The 22,566-nt window shown below is 36.6% G+C and overlaps 1 protein-coding gene across 1 annotated transcript; it reads right to left on the bottom strand.

Annotated features, from left to right (window-relative positions):
• Positions 1 to 449: 449 nt before the first annotated feature.
• ddost (dolichyl-diphosphooligosaccharide--protein glycosyltransferase subunit (non-catalytic)) lies at positions 450 to 21,035 on the bottom strand. The gene is made up of 11 exons (XM_069918864.1): positions 20,693 to 21,035; positions 19,962 to 20,072; positions 12,117 to 12,203; positions 9,532 to 9,635; positions 8,904 to 8,998; positions 8,413 to 8,506; positions 7,116 to 7,264; positions 5,390 to 5,537; positions 2,382 to 2,502; positions 1,601 to 1,707; positions 450 to 1,177 (listed from the first exon to the last, which is right to left on the bottom strand). Exons 1-11 carry the CDS (start codon positions 21,018 to 21,020, stop codon positions 1,028 to 1,030), a joined length of 1,494 nt encoding a protein of 497 aa, XP_069774965.1. The 5' UTR covers positions 21,021 to 21,035; the 3' UTR covers positions 450 to 1,027.
• Positions 21,036 to 22,566: the final 1,531 nt, after the last annotated feature.

The raw sequence follows: 22,566 nt of genomic DNA, 5'->3' as shown, positions 1-22,566 counted from the left end.
GAGGTCCATAGCGGAAGTCCAGCTTCACGGGATCATTACCGCCTTGCAAGGTTGCTGCTGCATTCAATGTGACTTTAATCAACTTCGTGGCCTATTCAGAAATCTGCAATTTCATAGCATCCTGAAGTTACTCAATTAGTTGCAACTTCATAGAGCCTTATATTCCCAGTCTGCCTATCTGAATTCGTCCTCCCTTCAGTTACAGACCATCCTATACTTAAGACAGCCCGGCTTACGATACTTTTAGCATCCAGCAGTTAATTTTAGTTCAATGCTTCAAACATTCTTCATGCCCAGTATTCAAGATGTTTTAAAAATCACCTACACATTTATCAATGATCGGGGCAGACATTTCCATGAACATCAAAGTGCCACCTCTGGAAAAGCAATTAAACTAAATTCACACGTGTAATCAACAGGTTGGAGATTAAAAGAATCAGAAGCAACAATAAACGGAATGTTAAACTTTATTTCCAATGACAAGAAAAGTAAACTGAGAAATTACATCAATGTAGGTGCAACAATTACAAGTGTCATGGGGAACTTTATTTAAAAAGTAATTTAATAGATCTGAAAATAAATTCCCACTCAATCACATATACAGGATCTCTCGAAACAGACCCCAAATGGATATTTAAACTTCAACTGTAGTTACCCATTCATTGCAACTGGCAAAGAAATAACAGGAGTTCTTTAATTTCACCCATTATTTTATTAAGGACATTGTTCCCCAGATGGTAAATGACACCAACATTTCAAGTAAATTTTAATTTTTTTTAAAAAACAAAGTAATTATCCTACTGTGCAAAAAAAATCAAAACTAAAAAATGATACACCCACTTTCTGTAACCTGCAGTACATGGTTAACCTCTGATCAACGGAGGGATCACAATAAATGGGATTTGTAGTTTAGTTGCACCCAAGTTGGCATTGGCTCCAGAAAGCTACAATTTGTAACCATCCGTCATCAATTTAAAACAAGTCAACTTCTCAGCATTGGAGATACAAATAATTAGAGCTTCCCTCTTCACTCGGCTTTCTCTTTCTCTTTCATGTGCAAGAAGACTACCGAGAACAAGAAAAGGCCAACCATCATGGAGAAGGTACTGGCGTAGTATGGGTAAGCTGAAGGGATGAAACGTTCATACTGAGTGTGCTGAAGAGGACGAACAGATACCTTGAATAAAGAGAAACAGCTTTGGTGAGGTTCACAGCAAGACACTTGTCATTTCCCACTGTATCCTGCAAGGGGCAGTGTTGGTGAGGGGTAAAAATAAGGCAACTGAATACAAAGTCCAAAAATCCAAACTGCTCGGGGATTGGATTGGTCCAGATTCTCAGGCAGTACTTTATTCAATCTTGAATTTAAAATTAAAATTTAAAATGGAATAAAGAGATGAACAGGTAAATTTTGATAGTTTATTCATGAGCAAATAAATAAACAGCATGCAAGTCCCTACTCAGTTACAATTTTTCCAAATGCTGCAATATTTTGTTGCAGTTTGTGTAATGAATTCTGATTTTTACGACCATTTAAGTTATCAAAATAAAGATACATTTTTAACAACATTTTTGCCCATTTTCTTGGTTTGATACATACCTGAGTGGAAGAGTAAAGGTGGGTGTATCCAAGCCTGTTGTAATCGACTTTAAATTGGAACACTCCATAAACGTCAGGCAGTTTAAACTGAACGTTGTATTTACCATCTGCAAAACCAAGCAAAAGATTTCTAAGTGGCATGGCCAAGCTCGGAATCTATTATTGGACAATTACATATTATTACCAGACTCTATGGCAAGAAAATAAAAGATGTTTTAGGTACTTCACTGGTTTTGATTGGCATAAATGATTTATCCCTTCTTTTGTGAAAGTGATGATTTAATTACTACTCTTTCCAACAGTAGTGTAAAAAGAATTTTTTTTAAATTGTTCAATAGGGAATAAGATGTTTATTCCATTATCTCTATGGGTGTGCCCAATACTATTACACATACTTGTAATAGGAAGAGTTCCATCTTCACATAATGATATTTCTCATCGGAGTACAATAAATCTATACTTCTCATTCAAATTCACCCCATTTGTTACAGAACCTTTAAACTGTTTTGTGACGAATATGAAAACTCCTTGAGCATTTCAAAGTTCAAAAAGACACATTTTTCTCAGCTAATTTAACTCCCCACAACTAAATCTCTCCCCTCCCAAAACTTTTGAATGATCAGTTCTTACTGATCAGAGCAGGAGCAACAAAATTCTGGTAGAACAATTCAAATTAGATATTAAATGCTTGCAGAGAATTGCCCTTCATACTCCGGTTCTTCTAGATCAAATACAAACTTTATTACTTAGTCAATACTACATCCATACGGATTCTACTCACCAATTTTTTTTAGGTAAGTTCTAACAAATGGATCAATGCGAACAAACTCCAGCTGAATGTCATCCCCATCAAATGGGACCCATTTTCCATCGGAGAGTTTCTCAATAACAATGCTGTATTCCTGTCCCCAAGAAAGAAATTACAACCATCACAAATTAACCTCAAATTCTTTGGAACATTACAGATGGTCTCCAACTTAGGTTCCACATATTTGAATAAGAATCAAAGTAACCATCTATTTTTCATTTTATGTTCCATCATTTAGAGTTGCTGCTGGAATAAAGCTCTAATTTCACACATTTCATTGGTAATTTAATCCATTTTAGACTTACAAAAATCAAATTAATTAGGTGATACAATTTACAGAATTTGATTCTGAACAAGTGAAAGTAGAGCTTACCCAGCTCCTTAATAAGGGCTCTGAAGCCACAAACTCTGAAGCAGTTTCATTGTCAATGAGTATAATTATATCTGAGTATGAAAATAATGCCTCACTGTGTGAAGGCAGAAAGAGATAGGCTAAATATATTAAAAATCAATAGCTATTATATCTTCATGGTCTCAACACTGAGGCCTGTGTGTTAAATTTTAAACAGTAGATAAACACAACTTACTACTTAGATAATAAATAAATTTGCAAAGAAATTAATCAGACCATGTACAAACTCCATTGCTAAAAATTGGTAGGAAAAAGGAACCATGGTTGACAAAGCAGGTGAGGCAACTAGTTAAGAGGAAGAAGGAAGCATACATTAGATATAGGAAGTAGCCAGGAAGAAGCTTAAGAAAGGCCTTAAAAGAGCTTGAAGAGGGCATGACAAGGCCTTGGCAGATATGATTAAGGCAAATCCCAAGGCATCTGTACGTACGTGACGAGAATGAAGGTGGGGCCATTAAAGGATATTATGGGTCGGCACAACATCAAGGGCCAAAGGGCTGTAATGTTCTATGTTCTCATTGGTGGGGATCATGGAAGTATGTAATGTATAAGCCATGGTGCACTGCATTATACAGAGCAGAAATAGCACTTTGGCTCCTAATGTCCTTGCCAACTTCCCCCCCCCCCCCCCCCCCCCCCCGCCTATCAACACTAATCCCATTTGCCTGCTTGGTCCATAACAAATTATGAAGGATTTTTAAAAATCTGCTCAAGGAGCTGTTTTGAACCAATTCCCACTACCAAAAAAAACCACACAAACATGCATACACCAGAAAAGCTGCATTTTTGTGCTTTTAAATACAGTAAAACCCCTGGTATCTGGAATTCAAGCAACCAGCAGAAAAAAATGAGTAAAATAAATGAAAAAAATTAAAATAATAAAATAATAGCTTAAAAAAACAAAAGTTCAAAATTGTAAAAGTAAATGTTCTCTGAAGTGACACATAAATCTTGGGTGAAGGTGGGAGCAAATATCCAGCGGAGAGCCTTGGCCGTGCTTTGCTCATAGCAGCTGTTGGAATAAAGTTGTACTTGAATAAAATAGTGCCAGGATGGTTGATGCTGCTCACTGTTGGCTTGACTTTTAGTCTCTCCTTGTTCTTGTTTGGTAAGAGTCACCCTAGTCAGAGGCTTTATCTGTAAACTTATGGGAAGAGGTTTAATTATCTATATTGTTATTGTTCGTCTTTCAGGCAACTCCGTGGAGGAACCTACAGATGTAGCAATCGTTAAAGGTATTCAAAAAATGTGATTGAAAATAAAGTAAAATGCTTCGAGGCTTATATATTCATACAAGTGAAGTTTGTTGAGTTCAAGTACAGTTTAGTATTTTTGTCTTTTAAACAGTTTATTTTTAATGCAGGTGTATTAGTTAGGCATTGTAAAATCTAAAGCAACTGGAAAACAAATTTATCCAGCATCTACAATCCCCATTAGTCCCAGATACCAGGGGTTTTAAAGTAGTCAATATTTGTAGTGGGCATCATTGCTGGTCGAGGGAAAGCTGGTTTCATTGGCATATATTCCGTATGCCACAAGTTGACAAGGAAAATGAGTCATGCAAATACTCACTTAATTCAGGATAATAATGAACCCCACTAATGATGCAGTGAACTCATTCAGGACATAACTGAACTGCCCACATTACAAAGAGAGAACAGTCACCCATTCCTAATTGTAAATGAATGAGTCATGCAGTCTATTTACTGGCTCTCCTCAGAGCCTTGAAGAGGGCAGGCAAACTGCCTCAGTTGTGTCCAATTTTTTTGATGGCCTTTTTTGAATGGTCAATTTGCAAGAAACTACACATACAGCTCATCACTCAGTCAATCCTAACCTTCAAATCCCTCTGATTTATCTTTTAACTTTCCACATTGCTCAGCCTGCAAACTTTCTAAGTAATGGTCCATCAGTTATCTACCCAACAACTTTTCTAAGTTGCAACTCTTTTCAAACACAAACTTCCTAAAGCTTTATTCTTCAACTGCACCTTCAACCATCACCTCTTCCAATTCTTTCTTGACAACTGAATTCCTATTCAATTATTTTTATAAATTTTATATTTAGACATGCAACACAATAAAAGGCCATTTTGGTCCACAGGTTCATGCAGTCCAATTTATACCCAATTAACCTACACTCCTGGTTCATTTCGATCAGTGGGAGGAAACCAATACAGACACAGGGAGAACATACAAACTCTTTACAGAAAGCGTGGGATTCGAAACCCGGTCTTGATCTCTGGCGCTGCATCAGCATTGCGCTAACCGCTACACCAACCATCTTCCACCATTCTGGTAATAGTTAGGTTTTTGATTGAACTGTAGAGCCACTCTATCCGAGAAAGGACAATTAGCACAGTGGCAGACTAAATGGAAGTTTCAGAAAAGTGCAAAACATATATTGTCTTTGCCAATTCAAAAGAGAGTTCAAATTTCCATGTCATTCTTGCACAGTTGAATTCACCACGCGCTACACTTGAATCTGCAAATTCATATCACAATTAATTATAACTTCCAATTTAGCCACCAAAAATAATTCTCAAATAATTAATTTCAGTAATACTTACCACCAGATCAGTTATGGTATAGGCATTTGGTGGATTGGTTTCTCCAACACGGTGGTGAGAAACCTTACCAACACGGAGAACTCCTTCATCCTTGAATACCCAGCGGGACAGTGCTATTGCCAGTTCAAAGTTTCCAGTTTTTGGAAATCTGAATTGAAGGAAAGGCTCAGAATATCATACCAAAATCTTTTGTATAATCCACCACCTTTGAAACAAAAAGGAACTCTGTGGAGATCTAAAAGAACTTTATTCACATTAAACAGATTTACATTATACAGAAAAAGCAATACACACATACATGAATATAAATGTAAATAAATACAAAAGCAACAAAGATAAAAGAAAAATAACACACCCTCAAAAACATACACAGATCCCCCCCCCTCCCCATTTGCTAACAGTATCATCAGAATATTGATGATGGTGCTAATACATACACCATGCAATCAAACATTTACTCCGTAAGCATATAACCATATACGGAGCGGAAACAGGCCACGTTGGCCTTTTGAGTCCACACCGGTTCACTGATTTTGTGCGCCCTCTTCAGGCATTGGTACCGGTAGATCACTCATAATTCAAAGTATATAAATAGTATATAAAGAGTTGCCATTTATGAAAAAAAAATTCAGTGGACCCTCTCAATGTGCATTTGATTTTCTCCAATTTACTGAAGAAAATGGATCCAGTGTAATAGAAGGACACCGGTCAGATTTCCAATGCAATAAAATTAGATGTTTAGCTAATAAAGATGTAAATGTCATCATGTTTTTCTGTAGTGAATTTAGGGAGTTGTCTGATTCCAAATATTACAGTCAATAAGCAAGGTTGCAAATTAACTGAATATTTTGGATAATGTGCTAAAGACTCTGTCCCAAACTCCCTGCATTTTGGGCACTGATAAAACATGCAATTTAGGTGGTAAGGGGAGCTATTAAACCTATTGTATTTGTCCTCTATTTCTGTATAAAGAGCTGACAGTTTAGATTTAGTAAATTGAACCCTGTGCAGCACCTTAAACTGAAAATATCCCAACTGGGTACAAGAGCGAATTCTATTAATAGCTTTTTCCCACAGTTTTTCTTCAATTTTGATTTTCAATTCTTGCTCCCATTAGTCTTTATTTTAGAAAATGTATGTCTTTTGATTGACAGAATAAAGCTATAAAGTGGTCTGGAGTTTTGAGTAACATCTAACAGTGCATAAAATTCTCCTATCCAACACAATCCAGGAATGCCAGTCTGTCAAGAGTTTTACTCTGCATGAATTAAATAGATACACTCATCTCGTTGGGAGCAATCTTTGGCTTGGCTTCGCGGACGAAGATTTATGGAGGGGGTAAAAGTCCACGTCAGCTGCAGGCTCGTTTGTGGCTGACAAGTCCGATGCGGGACAGGCAGACACGGTTGCAGCGGCTGCAGGGGAAAATTGGTTGGTTGGGGTTGGGTGTTGGGTTTTTCCTCCTTTGCCTTTGCAATCTAAAGAACAAATGAAACATTGAAACACCAGATGCTACAGATTATTATGCTACAAAACACAATGGCCACGTGTGATGATTGCAGCATGTTCTATTCTTTGGATACAAAGCTCACATCCCAAAAATAAAATTTTGAAATTGATTTATTTTTGTGCAAGCACAGACGAGTAAGGTAATAAGCAGAGAGAGGGAGAGGAAAAAAAACATACATTTGCAAAACTATCTTTGTCCCTTGACAGTTATTCTTACCGCTCGGCTCCTGGGACTGCCTTTTGCACAGGAGAGTCAAAGAAGGCATCACTGAAGAAATCGATAGAACCACTGAAGACAGCACGAGCATTGTTCCTTGCCTGGAGTCCAGCAATCAGCAAAGTGTTCTTCCCCACAGCATGAGGATACTAGTAAAATATGGAGAATTCAAATGCTCGTCATTCCTTATTTTATACGCAAATGCACGAAATTGTAATTTGAATTTTACATGTAGAGAATGCACACAATATGGGTGTTGTAAATGCTGTGAAGTAATATTCTTAAGTTAAAAAATCTCAATATGAGATTAAATGGACTCACAGAAAGTTCCCTGTGTACGCTTTGAAGAGCATGTAGCAAAGACATTTAATGTATTCCCCACACTCCCATCATCTACATTACAAACGTAAAACTTAGAAATACTAGCTCCTGGAGTCTGCTCCAATTCTGCTTGCCTTGCAGGAAAAATAATCTCAGGGTTGAATGTGATGTCATGCATGTATTCTGACAATAAATCTGAACTTCGAACCTTTCAAATAAGATCATGTGAAATTTGATTGGAAGTTCAACTCCATATTCTCATCTACCTGGGGTTTTTTTTAAAATTAAGAATCCACGTACCTCTGCCTTAAAAGATCCAAATGCTCTCTTCCACCTCACCCCACCCACCCCACCACAACTTTGAGGGGAGTTCTAAAAACTGACAAAGAAAAAAAAAGTCTCGTCTTAAAGGAGCAACCTTTTTGTAAAAAAAAAGGTGACTGCCATTTCTAGAGTGTCCTATGGGAGAAAATATTCCCTCCACATTTACAGTGATCTGGTATGTTTCAGAAAACATGGCGTCACTTTCACTCATTACCACTCAAAAGGAATGATCGGAAAAATTAACTTGTTGGAAGCACAATTGTAGTTGACACTACATATTAGTTATGTAACAGCTCAATAATTATACAGGAAAACTACAATTACGACTTAAATTGGCAGAAATATTGCATAATGCCACAATATCGCATTTGTCACACATGTCAAGTCATCCTTTCTCTTTCTCTAACAGCAGAAAGTAGGCTACATTTCCTGACCTCTTTCCAATCATTACTTTATAAATGGTGCAAAGCATGATGCCAGGATCAAGTTTGTTTATAATTCCTTGATCAAAAAATGTATTCATTAGACTTATAAATTGGTCACTTAATATGGAACCAGGATACTTATAGAACCATACCCAAGCACATCAGACCTTTAAGGAAAGAGAGAATTAGTTCATAATTTGAATATTACACACAAGGGTTAGGGTTACCTGGGTCACTGGCTTGTCTGGAAAGAAGGAATATGAACTGGAGGATCCAGTTAGAATATCCAAGACCAGAGGATTATCAGGATCTGCCACCATTCTGTAATAAAAATAGGTTAAGGATCAGGATCAAGGTAAAGATAATCAAATAATTAGCTCAGCCCACTCCTGTTCTTGCTACTGTCCCACAAATGCATTACTAGATCTAGCTCCAATAGTCATCCAATTTGCAGATGACTCAACAGTAGTTGGCCTCATCAGCAACAATGATGTTGCACCACAAAGGAGGTGGAAAATCTTGTGATATGGTGCAAATAACAAGCCGAGACCCATTACTCAAAGTTTTAAATGGAAAAAAATAATTTCTTCCATGGAAATATTGACATCGTGATGAAGGAAAGCTATACAAAGGTTGCAAGTGACATTTATTAAGTATTTAATGGTCAAGTTTGTGTCAGATTTTGCCCTAAAGAAAAAAGTAACATCAAAGCACTTACCCAACTCCTTGAAACAAAAGAGGGTTTGTTGGCTGCTTCCCCACAATAGTAGGAGCCTTCAGCAATTGTTCACTGTCAGCAATGATAAGGGTGTGCTTTGGAAATAAAGCGTTAATCTTCTTAAGAGTTTAATTTTGTTTTAAAATTCAGTTACATTTTTATGGCAAATTTCTTGCTTTGCTTTACAATGTTAATATATTGCCATCTGTAAGCATTAAACATATCTAGGGTTCCTAAGAATAGTGATGTAGATTATCTTAAGCCAGCAAGTTATTGTGCTGGAATATGGAGTAAATAAAAATCTGCTCAAGAAGCAACATCTGTGAGAAGGGGCGAAGGAAACACAGATGCTTCAGCAGTCATGACACAACATTTCAACACAAATATGAACACCACCCCCTAAAAATCCTGCCAAGTTCTTCCAGCATCGTTTTTAATTATACAACAGTCCTTCAGAAACATTCATCATTCCAACAGCTAAAATTCAGCATACATAGACTAAAAATATTTTAGATTTATTTACAATTGTCAGCTTCATTGTTATCATACAGGCTTCTCTCATAATCTTTAAGTGGGCGACAGGGTGAGAGAGGTTCTTGAACCTTCTTTCTCTCCAAGTGGTCCTTACCTGACCAGGATCCGATACATCATAATTATGATGGTCAATAACCAAAGTTTTTTCCTCATCAAATTCAATCCCGCACTCACTCCCCAGTTCTCGTAAAGGATCCCCTAAAAGCAAAAAATACAAATTTAAACTTTTGGGTTCTAGTTACTTTCAATTCAAAACTCCATCTGACTTAACCACCAACTTCATCCCTCAACAAGCAAACAGAAGTTGAATTATTTTCCATCTTAGGTAGCTGAATGAACTCTCAACCACGTCCATTCTGTTACCCTTATTCCCATTCCTTTTTCACCACCATACAAGTTTCCCTTGTCCTTAATTCTCAAGAGGATATTATCTGCCATTTCTGTGGGATTAGCTTGATGCCACCAAGTAACAAACTTTTCCTACTGCTGCCACCACTTTGCAGTATTTTAAATTTAAATTTAGGCCTACTAAAGGAATTGTCTGATCAATGACCAACTGGCTCACACTTCCCTTGATCACTAATATTCCTTGTTCTCCTCAAAGCATCATATCACAGAAAAACTGAAGAAATACCTGCCCTTTATCTCCTCCCTTTTCACAGTTTAAAAGACATCATTTAAGTAAAATAGGAATTTGCTTATTCTTTCAAATTAGTACAGTAAGAAGGGTGTGGCAACCCTAACTGCAACATATTGTACACATATATAATTATATACCCCTTCTAAATCAAGGAAATATAACAATCTATGCCAGTAGTTGAAATCAATGAAGTGGGTCGTGGCACAAATGACATGCTCTTGTATTTTGTTCCTTATCTTTTTTATTTTAGGTTTTTTGGGTTTTTCTTAAATTCCCTTAAAGGTTTGTGACTTTACTGATACTTGGTTGTTTGTATTTGCTTAATTTACATAGTATTTTCTTTGTTGTATTAAGGTATGGGTGGGGGGAGGAAAGAGAGGGATAGGGGAAAAAATAAACTATTTATATACTATTGTTGAAAGAGATTGGGTTATTTGTTTGGAATTTGTACGAGACTTTGAAAATCAAAAAATAATTTTTTTTTTAATTAGTGCAGTAAAACCCCTGGTATCCAGCAGGGATTTGTAGTGAATTTTCTGGTTGCTTGACATTGCGTGTTGCGTCATTGGTAAATTAATTGCAAGGCATGCCAATTCTATATTTTTTACCTATTTATTCTCCGCAATTTTTTTTTTGCCAGTTGCTCAAGGCTGCTGGTTGCTTGAATTCTGGATAACAGGAGTTTTACTACACAAAGTTTACACTATTCTCTAATTCGTCTCCTCTCCATGCGAAAACAGCAAACATTTTTGAGAATTCAGCCATTCATGTGATCCCAAGCTTACAGCAGCATACCATCAATTCTCCATCCCCACCTGATCCTACACTGTTTCTGTAAACCTCAATACAAGATTGAGGAAGAATATTGTACTTTTTATTGGACAGTGAAAGGCAGCCTCAAAATGGAGTTCAATAATTTCAGGTTTTCATTCTGCTACTCCTTGATTTGGTGCTTCACTTTTGACCGATGACTGTACTTATTCCTTGCACCTTGAAGGATACTTTTCCTTCAAAGTATCACAGATTCTCCTTTTCGTCCCCTTCCTCTGCATCTTAAAATAATCATTTCAAATTTTTTTGTATCTGGTGATAGATCACTGACTTCAAACACTAAGCTGTTACTCTCTCCACAAACATATCCTGAGCTTCTTAACATTTCTAGAACTTCACAGTATCTGCAGAATTTTGCTTTTGCAAATTTAACCAAACCAATTTAGCACATTTATCATTAAAAATCAATTTCAAAATTAAATAAATATTCTGATCTTTGGGAATATTGGATGTCCCTGTAACTTCAAGACAAAGCACAAGAACACTGGAAATAAAAGCAGGATATGCCATCCAGCCCTCTGAGCCTGCTCTGCTATTCAATATGATCATGGCTGATTTGATGATAAATTAATCTCCACCTACCTGCCTTTTCCACATAACCCTCAATTCTTTTACTATGTAAAAATCTATCCAACCTGGTCTTAAATATATTTACTGAGGTCGCCCCCACTGGGCAGCAAATTCCTCAGATTCACCACCCTCTGGGATGAGCAGTTCCTCCTCATCTCTGGCCTAAATCTACTACCCTGAAACATGAGGCTATGTCTCCTAATTCTAGTCTGCCCAGCATCAGTCTAGATCAAGCGTAGCTGAAGGAAAACATGCTCTGTTTGATTTTAAATGTCAGCTACTATGCCTCCCTATGAAAGATCTCATTGCACTTTATCATGACCAGTGGAGGTCATTGGTATCAAGACCATCAGTGAGGCATTAACCAATATCACAAATTGATTAACTGTTAATTTATTACCATTTGTTGATCCTTACTATATTCAAATTGATTGATGCGTTCCACATTTTAGAGTTAACGCTTAAACCTTGAGAATTATTCACTTTGGGACACACAACTTGATGTATATGGAAGCTTGTGTTTTTAAAACAAAAAAATTCCAATATTAAAATACACACCAAAAATGTTGAATTACTTAATAAGATTGCATTTCCAACATCATTATACTCGAGATGCAATATTTATTCCTGATTGTTACCAATGTCAGAGCTTGCAGCGACCAGTACGTTTCCACCTCCATCAATGAATGTTGCAATAGTGTCAACATTGATGTTGCCTCCAAAATCTGAAAACAAAAGTAAATTTTCATTAACCAATTCCCTATCCTTTCTGCATCAAGTAGAACACTGTATTAATGCCTATCTGCTTCAATGGATTGATGTCTCAAATTCCATTTCTGTCAGAAATTCTGTTTGATCCAGCGTTTTATAAATTGCCCAATGAGGCAATGAATTGCTTAATGCCAACAGGCATTAAAACAATTTCCCACACAAAACTAATGTTAAATTTGAGCAATCATACTGGGAAAATAATTTATATCAATGTTACTTCCTTTTAAAGTTTCCCTTCCTTCATTTTTACAGGTTTTTCCCCTTAAATGTGCAGCGAGTCCTTGAATAACTATGTTTCGTTCGAAGTCATTTCATTAACGTCATTGATGAGAAAAAAAATACCGTGGTATTTTACCACAGTATAAAATTGGTTTCATTTAACATAATTTCACTTAAAAGTATCTCTTTCCAAGAATGTATCAACAATAAGTGAGGACCTGCTGTAATCTCTGTCTTTTTGGGAGCAAGGTAGAAAATCTCTCCAGCATGCAACACAAGTTGGCATTTGTAACTTTACCAATTCAAAAGATGATCATCCCATGAATACACTTTTCAATTACATGGGCAAAGGTCAGATCAGAAAATTTAAGGTGTCAAATTTCTTTCAGCGCTGAACAAGTTAATTCAATCCAAAGCCAGATCCAATATTCAGTCAACAATGAATTGCTCTGAACTCAATTGAGAGATCTTGGAAGCCCCAGTTCAGGAGAGAAAACAGGCCAACAGGTTTCAGAAAACTTTTTAAATAATTTTTTATTTTTCACACTGTGAACCATATCAACCAAAATATGTACAAATGTTTCTCATTAAATTTACACAGTGCTGTTTTCTCCCCTTTTTTCCCCATTTCCCTCCCTCCCCTCTTCCCACCCCCCTCCAAAAGCCATAAATATTCAACATATACAATACAATAAAAGCATAAAACAACATCTTCACACAAAGGAAAATAAACAAGAAAAATGCGTCATCTATTTGTTACATGCTGAATCTTGTCGTTTTATCTTCTTATCATTTTCATTTTAGGGGATGGAGGTCCGAGGCAAGCTCTCTCTGTTATGTTCCATGCATGGTTCCCAAATTTCTTCAAACATTGTGACTTTATTTTTTAAATTATATGTTATTTTTTCCAATGGAATACATTTATTCATTTCCATGTACCATTGCTATATTTTCATGCTCTCTTCCATTTTCCAAGTTGACATTTATACATTTTTTTGCTACTGCTGAGGCTATCATAATGAATCTTTTTTGTACTTTATCCAATTTGAGGCCTAATTCTTCACTTCTTACTTAAAAGAAAGATATCTGGATTTTTTGGTACGTTATTTTTTGTGATTTTATTTAATATCTGATTTAGTTCTTCCCAAAATGTATTCACTTTCTTACATGCCCAAATTGCATGTACTGTTGGTCCCATTTCCTTCTTACAGCGAAAACATCTATCCAATATATACCCTGTGTAACCAATTATACTGTATCATGCTTAACCTTGTGTTTACTGTATTCTTCATAGTTCCGGAACATAATTTTTCCCTACTTCATTTTTTATCTTAATGTTTAAATCCTTTTCCCACTTCTGTTTAGGTTTATAGTTTATTTCATGATTTTCCTGATCTTGCAGCTTAATGTACAAGTTTGTTATAAATCTTTTAATTATCATTGTGTCCGTAATCACATATTTAAAGCTGCTTCCTTCAGGTAATCTCAATCTATTTCCAAATTTATCCTTTAAATAAGCTTTCAGTTGATGATATGCAAACATTGTACCATGAGTTATTCCATATTTGTACTTCAACTGTTCAAATGTTATAGAATTATTTCCCAAAAAACAATTTTCTATTCTTTTGATTCCTTTTCTTCCCCCATTCTCTAAAGAAAAGGTTATCTATCGTAAAAGGGATTGGTGGATTTTGCGTCAATAATAATTTTGGTATTCGCTAATTCGTTTTTTTCCTTTCTAAGTGGATCTTCTTCCACATATTAAATAAATGATGCAATACTGGTGAGCTTTTATATTGCACCAGCTTTTCATCCCACTTATAAAGTATATGTTCCGGTACTTTCTCCCTTATTTTATCCAGTTCTATCTTAGTCCAGTCTGGTTTTTCCCTTATCTGGTAAAAATCTGATAAATACCTTAATTGTGTGGCTCTATAATAATTTTTTAAAGTTTGGTAACTGCAAACCAATTTGGTTATTCCTCTCTGTTAATTTATCTAACGCTACCCTCAGTTTCCTCCCTTTCCACAAGAATTTCCTTATTATTCTCTTTAGTTCATTAAAAAAAATTTCTGTTAAGGGAATTAGCAACGTTTGATACAAGTATTGTATCCTTGGGAACAGGTTCATTTTAATGCTGTTTACCCTCCCTATCAACATTAGCGGTAATTCTTTCCAATGTTCTAAGTCTTCCTCTAATTTCTTTATTAGTGGCTGATAATTTAATTTGTACAAGTGGCTTAAGTTATTATCTAACCTGATACCTAGGTATCAGATTGCTTGTGCTTGCCAGTTAAATGGTGATTCTTTTTTTAAATTCTGTATAATCCGCATTACTCATTGGCATCACTTCACTTTTATTTGCATTGATCTTGTACCCCGATACTTCTCCATACTGCTTCAATTTCTTATGTAATTCTTTTATTGACATCTCTGGTTCTGTTAGGTATACTATGATGTCATCTGCAAATAAGCTGATTTTATACTCCTTCTCCTTTATTTTTATCCCTTTTATTTTATTTCTATTCTTATCAGTCTTCTTGCTAAGGCAAACAATGAGAGGGTTAATGGACATTCCTGTATAGTAGACCTACTTAATTTAAATTGATTCGATACATATCCATTTACTGCTACCTTCGCCAATGGTCCATTATACAATGCTTTAATCCAATTTATATATTTTTCCGGTAGATTAAACTTCTGTAATACTTTAAATAAGTAGTTTCACTCTACTCTGTCAAAGGCTTTTACTGCATCTTAAGCAACAGACACTGTTGATTTCTTATTTCTTTTAGCTTGTTCTGTTTTAACTGCATGAATTAGATTAACAAGTTTACAGATATTTTCCGCTGTTCGTCTTTTTTTCTTAAACCAGTTTGATCTTGTTATACTATTTTTGGTACACAATCGGCAACCTATTTGCTAATAATTTCGCTATTATCTTATAATCTGAGTTAAGTAGAGATATTGGTCTATATGATGCTGGTGTTAATAGATCCTTCCCCGTCTTTGGTATTACTGTAATTATTGGTGTCTTACATGAATCTGGCAAGTTTTGTGTTTCTTCTCTCTGGTTCATTACTTCCAGGAGAGGAGGAATTCATAACTCTTTAAATGTTTTAAGAATTCTATTGTGAATCCATCTTCTCCTGGCGTTTTATTGTTTGGCAGCTTTTTTAATATATCCTGTACTTCATCTATTTAAAATGGTTTTATCAGTTTCTTTTGTTCCTCTTCTTGCAATTTCAGCAGTTCAATTTTAGCTAAAACCTCTTCTATTTTATCATCTTCTCCCATTCTCAGTTTGGTATAAAATTGTTCATAAAATTCCTTAAAGTTCTCATTAATCTCCATTGGATTATATGTAATTTTTGTCCTTTTTCCTTGATCCCAATACTGTTCTTTTAGCTTGTTCTGTTTTAAGTTGCCAGGTTAATATTTTATGTGTTTTTTTCTCCCAGTTCGTAATACTTTTGCTTTATTTTCATTATGTTCTTCTCCACCTTGTATGTTTGTAATGCTTCGTATTTTATTTTTTGTCCACCAATTCTCTCCTTTTTGTTATATCATCCCTTTTACTAGTTCCTTTTCTGTACTTACTATCTCCCTTTCCAACTGCTCTATTTCCCGATTGTAGACCTTTTTCATCTGTTACATAACTTATTATCTGTCCTCTAATGAAGGCTTTCATTGCGTCCCATAGTATGAATTTGTCTTTCACTGATTCTGTGTTTATTTCAAAATGTGTTTTAATTTGGCGTTCAATAAACTCTCTAAATTCCTGCCTTTTAAGTAGCATGGAGTTTGACCTCCATCTATATGTTCTTGGTGGGATGTCCTCCAGTTCTATTGCTAATAACAGGGGTGAACGATCAGATAGTAGTCTGATTACCTAAATTTATAGTCAGTTTACCTAACTCTCCCTTGAATATGGGCCAACGACAAAAACATATCAATCCTTGAGTATGTTTTATGCCTACTCGAATAATATGAATATTCCTTCTCTCTTGGGTGTTGCCTCCTCCATATATCCATAAGTTTCATTTCCTGCAATGATTTAACCATAGATTTGGCTACTTTATTCTTCTTGCTTTTGTCCAGTTTTATCCAACATTGGATCCAAATTAAGGTTAAAATCCCCTCCTATCAATATATTTCCTTGTGTATTTACAATATTCAAAAAATTATCCTGCATAAACTTTTGATCCTCATTAGGTGCACATATATTAAGCAGATTCCAAAATTCTGAGTATATCTGACACTTTATCATTACATAACTCCCTGCTGGATCTATTATTTCCTCCTCTATTTTGATTGGTACAATTTTGTTAACTAATATGGCTATTATAGTATTATATAATTTTCTGTACATGTCCTACCCAGTCTCTCTTTTATTTGTTATGTTCCACTTCAGTTAGATGCGTTTCCTGCACAAATGCTATATCTATTTTTTCCTTCTTCAATAAATTTAGTAGACTCTTCCTTTTAATTTGGTTATGTATTCCATTAATGTTTATAGTCATATAGTTCAATGTGTCCATCTTGCTTACACCTCTTTTCCACCTCCATCCCCCTTTTTCCCCATTTTCATCTCTTAGTTTTCTAACAAAACTCAATGTACGACAACACATTTAAAACATAAAATACCCCAACAGTTCCCACACCCAACAATACCTTAACCCAAAATACTCCCCCCCCCCTCTCTAAGTTGCCCCTTATCCCTTGCCGGGCAACCACAACTCCCCTTTCCATTTGGATTGCGATCTTGCTCGAAAGCGTCAACTGATTTTGCAGTGATGGGTATTCCCTCTCTCCCTAGCCCCCCCTAGAAAACTTTTTTCAAAATACACATATAACAAACTCACTTTTTTTCCCCCTTCCTTCCTTTCTCTTTTCCCTCTTTAGTTCTTTACATATACATTGTTTTTTTACATCTTTATATATTCTTTATCACCGTTCTTCATTCTTGTTACATCTCTTCATCTCACCTTCTGTACTGCAAACGTTCTGCGAATTCTTGTGCTTCCTCCGGATCTGAGAACAGTTTTTTTTGCTCCCTGGGTATAAATATTTTAAGCACGGCTGGATGTCTTATCATGAATTTGTAACCTTTTTCCATAAAATCGTTTTTGCTGTATTAAACTCCTTCCTCCTCTTTCAGAGTTCAAAACTTGTGTCTGGGTAAAAAAAATATTTTATGATCCTTGTATTCCAATGGCTTATTATCTTCTCTAACTTTATTCCTTGCCCGCTCTAGTATATTTTCTCTTGTCGTATAATTCAAAAATTTTACTAAGATGGATCTTGGTTTTTGATGTCTCTGCGGTTTCGGAGCTAATGCTCTGTGTGCCCTTTCTATTTCTATTTCTTCCTGCATTTCTGTCGTTCCCAGGACCTTCGGGATCATCCTTTTATAAATTCCTTCATGTCTATGCTTCTTCACCCTCCTTCAGGCCCACTATTTTTATGTTGTTTCACCTACTATAATTTTCCAACTTATCAATTTTCTGAGATAACAATTCTTGTGTCTCTTTATTTTTTTTGTCACTTTCTTCCAATTTTTCTCTTAAGTCATTTACTTCCATTTCTACAGCCATTTCTCGTTCTTCCACATTCTCTACTCTTTTCCCTATTTTTGTCATGACCAGCTCTAAACTTTGAATTTTATCTTCTGCTCTTTTCATTTTCCTTTTAATTGCACTAAATTCTAATGACAACCATTCTTTTAATGATCTAATTTGTCTTCAAAAAAAGCTTTATCTATATTCTGTCCATCAGGCGACTCCACAAGGCAGGCACTAATCTCGGAGATCGGGTGCTCCTCGCCACCACAGGTCCCTGTTCCTTCATGCAGGTAAGGCCTTCTTCGGCGACTTTTCTACTTTTTTTTTGTTTGTTTTTACTTTCTCCTTCTTGGGTGCCATCTTCTTTCTCTTCTCTGTAACTTTATCTTCCATTTCTTATATTTTATTTTTGTTGTGCTTTGTCTTTTCCTAACTTTTTTCCTATTTTTCTGGAGAGGGTTGGTTTTCCTGACCGGCCCCAGGTTTCAGAAAACTTCAAGGCACAAAGGTCGGATTGTTCTGAGCTGTGCTCATCCCATTAAATAACTCGTTGACACTCTGCCCAATATCAGAAAATCAGATTTTTTTTAAAAATCATCACAGGACATGCACATTACTTTTAATGTCAGTACTTCATTATCCATCATAAATTAACCCTGGACAGATGGCGCTGTCAATTGTACTGGCAAGTTTAAAGTCTCATATAGTCCAGATCAAGGGGTAGAAGATTTTCTTTAACTACATCAAAACACATTGGAGTTTTTAATACCATAACAGTATTTTTCAATTACCACCACTGAAAATAGCAATTTTTAAACCCCCAGATTTATTTGATTTCTTAAAATTAAATTTCAATTACCACGATGGGACACAAGCATATCCATCTGGATCCATGGTTTAAATCTCGAGTTGTCAATCCAATATAATCCCTGTGCTATCCTGTAGTATGTTCCTCGACAACAATGGTCTTGCTCATTTGGCCGATCATGCACATTAGTAAAGAGAACCATTGAAGTTTGGAATTAATCTGACAATTGCAATTATAAAGCTACAAAAAAGGATGTTCTCTTTTACCAACTTTTAAGAAGGAGTTCAAGACATGCCAAGTGTTCTTTTTACATCTCCTTTACAACCTTTATATCAATTACTTTAAAATCACTCAGCTCATATGCCTCAGTTGTCTTCCCTCAACCTCCTCTGCTGCAAGGGAAACCTAGTTTCTCTAGATTAAATTCCAACGTTATTTTTCTGTTTAACTATTTAGACAATCAATTTATTCAAGTCTGAAGCTTTTCTTTTTCCAGATTCAACAGCCATCAGATCACCCAATTAATTTCTTTAATGTGTCATCTAGATTTTTTTTAAAATTGACATACATTACAAAGGGAAAGGGATCAAGTACTACACTCCATGGAACTCCACTGGCAATCAACTTTTGCTCTTTGCTTCCTGTCACAAGGCAATGTTAGATCTAATTGGCCACTCTTCCTTTGATATCCTTGGCCTTTATTTGGAACAGATGGCAAAGTGAAACCTTGTCAAAATCCTTTCTAACATCCATGTCAAATGCATTGGTTTCATTGAATTTTTAAGGTAACAACATAGGGTCAAAGAACTCAGACACAGGCTTCCCTTAATAAATTCATGCTGACTTTCCCAGGTTTAACATTGCCTTTCTAATTAAAGGTTGCACTTTCCTCACAGATGGATTTCTATAATTTGCCCACCAGTGAAATTATAGTGGTAAGAAATAAATGCATCAATGAAGTATCAACAATGCCACATTTCCACAAAAGCCCAAAAACCTAAGATGACACAAAATACTGATCGTCCCAATTCAAGAAGAAAATCTAGTCAAAAACTTTGATAAACTTTCTAAGAAAGATAGAAATTTCCAAATAAAAACAAAGAAAAATCAAACACCTTTACCTTCCACAGATGGTGAAAAAATGATGAGGTGATCATATAAGAATTCTCCATGTTTAATCAGAGACAATGCAGGATCATCTGAACTCTTGAATGTTAAATTGAATCCAAGATCTAGAGATGTCAGAAATTAAAAGCAACAGGTTAGCATGTTCAACAATTCAGAAATATACCAAGAAGATTACATTTACAAAATGCATCCCCCCACCTTGAAGATACAAGAACAGAAAATGAATCTATTTGAAGCATACTGTTTAAATTCTCATTATAACCTATTTCCGTTCAACCATTGCAGACCACAATGCAACGCATTTCCACCAAAATTTCTCTGAACCTTGTTCACTCTATTCCATAAGAGTTCTGCATCAATAGCCCATGTGGCAGATAAGGGATAATCGTCAAGACAGAAATCGAGCTGCGCCTGGATGGAGCTGGATCAGATCACATACTTAAAAAGATATTGTGATATTTCGGACTGGTTTCAAATATCCGAGAGGACCCTAAATAAATATTTTCAGAGCTTTTCCTCCAATTTTTATCTTGTTATACGCGACCCAGCTGATGGGTGAATTAATGAGAAAAATGGGTTCGGGGTGAAGTGTAACGAACTGGTGAGTCGGAGTGTGTGAAACGAGGCAGACCTGATGATGATTCCTCTGGTATTTTCCTCCTTGACCGTTCTCCAAGCCCGACTACCACGACCTTCCCATGGAGACAGCCTCCCTCTCACCTACCCGCCAGGCCCCTGAAGTACATGGAGTGCGTCTCCTTCATGTTGATGTTCTCCAGGAGCACCAGCGTCCGCCCGGCCCCATTCGCCGCAGACAGGAGAACGGAGATCAGCGAGAACACGAGCACTGAAGCTCGGGTCACAGCCCTTCCACCGCTGCTCCCACTCCGTTCCTTCGCCATCTCCAGCGCTGCCACTGAGACCGAGGCCGGAACCGGAAATTCCCCCTCCCCTCCCCTCCAGCCGCCGCCGCCGCCACTCACTCCATCTCGAGTTATTGTTAATATAGAAAGACTATTTCTAGTGCTGTTATTATATTCCGATCCTATCATTATTGGTCAAAAACTCATTCAATGTGTGAAGAAATCATCGTCAGTTCTCAAGGCTAACCAATCAACAGCAGCCAACTTGTCATTAGAATCAATTGCAACACGGTCATGGGACCCCGAACAACGACTGTTGATCGATGGTTCCCACTCAGGAAAAGGGAAACAAATTGAATTCACTGCCACACAAATTTATTTTTCTTCATGTAGACTTTGCTGGCGACACTGGGTTTATTTTTCATCCTTGTTTGCGAAGCAGTTAATGTTATTTTGCATTATTTATATGTAGGAAACATTCCTGATTATTGGGGATTAAACTATCTTTCTTCTTCTTCTTGTTAGGAATTAAAGTACCTTTAAAGAAATTGCTCGAGACAAAAATTGAGAACAAAGAACATTTATTACTACAACAATGCAAAGTTGGGTGCTTCCCCTTACCCTGGGAATACACACACATACTGGGGCTCACCCAACTTTTATACAGTCAATTTCAGTATCAGAATGCCCTCCCCCTTACATTCTTCTGCCCCCTGAATGGGTTTGGCATAGGTAATTCTTCCTGCCTACGTGCAGTTTCAGTACACTTGGAGGACCAGGGGGGGTATCCTGTCGGTGTCCCTTCATGTCATTGTCCTTATTCACACCTTCCTGATTCTCTGGGCTACAGTCTCTTGATATGCAGAGTTGACTCATTCTATCTAGGGTTGGCTAATTTCATATGTATAAATCTGTGTATGGTTAGCTAATTAGAAATGTATGACTTGGTACTTCTGTCCAGGGCTAGGAGACCCTTATCTGATCCAGACTACCTCAACTTCCTACATTCTATTGTACCTTACCATTCCTTATCTTAGTCCTATGGTCTTGTCACAAAGGATAGAAGATTCTTATGTTAATCGTGCTGACTCTGCTTTCCTGCATCCTAAGCCCCAAACTTATCCTGTTTGAACTGGTTTCAGCCATTTTACTGATGAACTTTAGTTTCTTCCATGTTCATAATTTTAGGTCAATTTTCCCATCTCTCACAATCCTCACTTTTCTTTTAGATCAGTAATACTGATCTTTCACCATGATCAGTGTTACTGATCTTTGGTTACTAGTGTCAGTGTGACTGATCCCCCCCCCCCCCCTTCCTCACTTTTCTTTTAGATCAGTAACACTGATCTTTCAAGTGTAAGGTGTAGTTTTACCCAGCTGGTCAATAACCGAATTGTAATGTCTGTGTAAAGTCTTTAGGTAGGGGAGCACCATGAAGGTCAGGGGAGTGAGTCCAGCTGCTTATTAGGGTTTGGAGTATCAGGCTCCAGTTCTCAGTAAAGAGTCTAGTCCATCCCATACGTTGAAATATGGAAGCAGTGTCTTTGAAGCACACGACCTTTGTTAAGTGTTGTCCCGACGAAGTCTGTGAGAGGCGCTGCCTTCAGCAGCGAACGAGTAGCAGTCTATGAGAAGCGCTGCCTTCAGCAGCGAACGAGTCGCAGTCTATGAGAAGCGCTGCCTTCAGCAGCGAACGAGTCGCAGTCTATGAGAAGCGCTGCCTTCAGCAGCGAAC

The sequence above is a fragment of the Narcine bancroftii genome, chromosome 2, assembly GCF_036971445.1.
Source record: "Narcine bancroftii isolate sNarBan1 chromosome 2, sNarBan1.hap1, whole genome shotgun sequence".
In the NCBI taxonomy this organism is placed as follows: Eukaryota; Metazoa; Chordata; class Chondrichthyes; order Torpediniformes; family Narcinidae; genus Narcine; species Narcine bancroftii.
The sequence above is the reverse complement of the archived record's forward strand: the minus strand, read 5'-3'. Positions and strand labels throughout refer to the sequence as shown.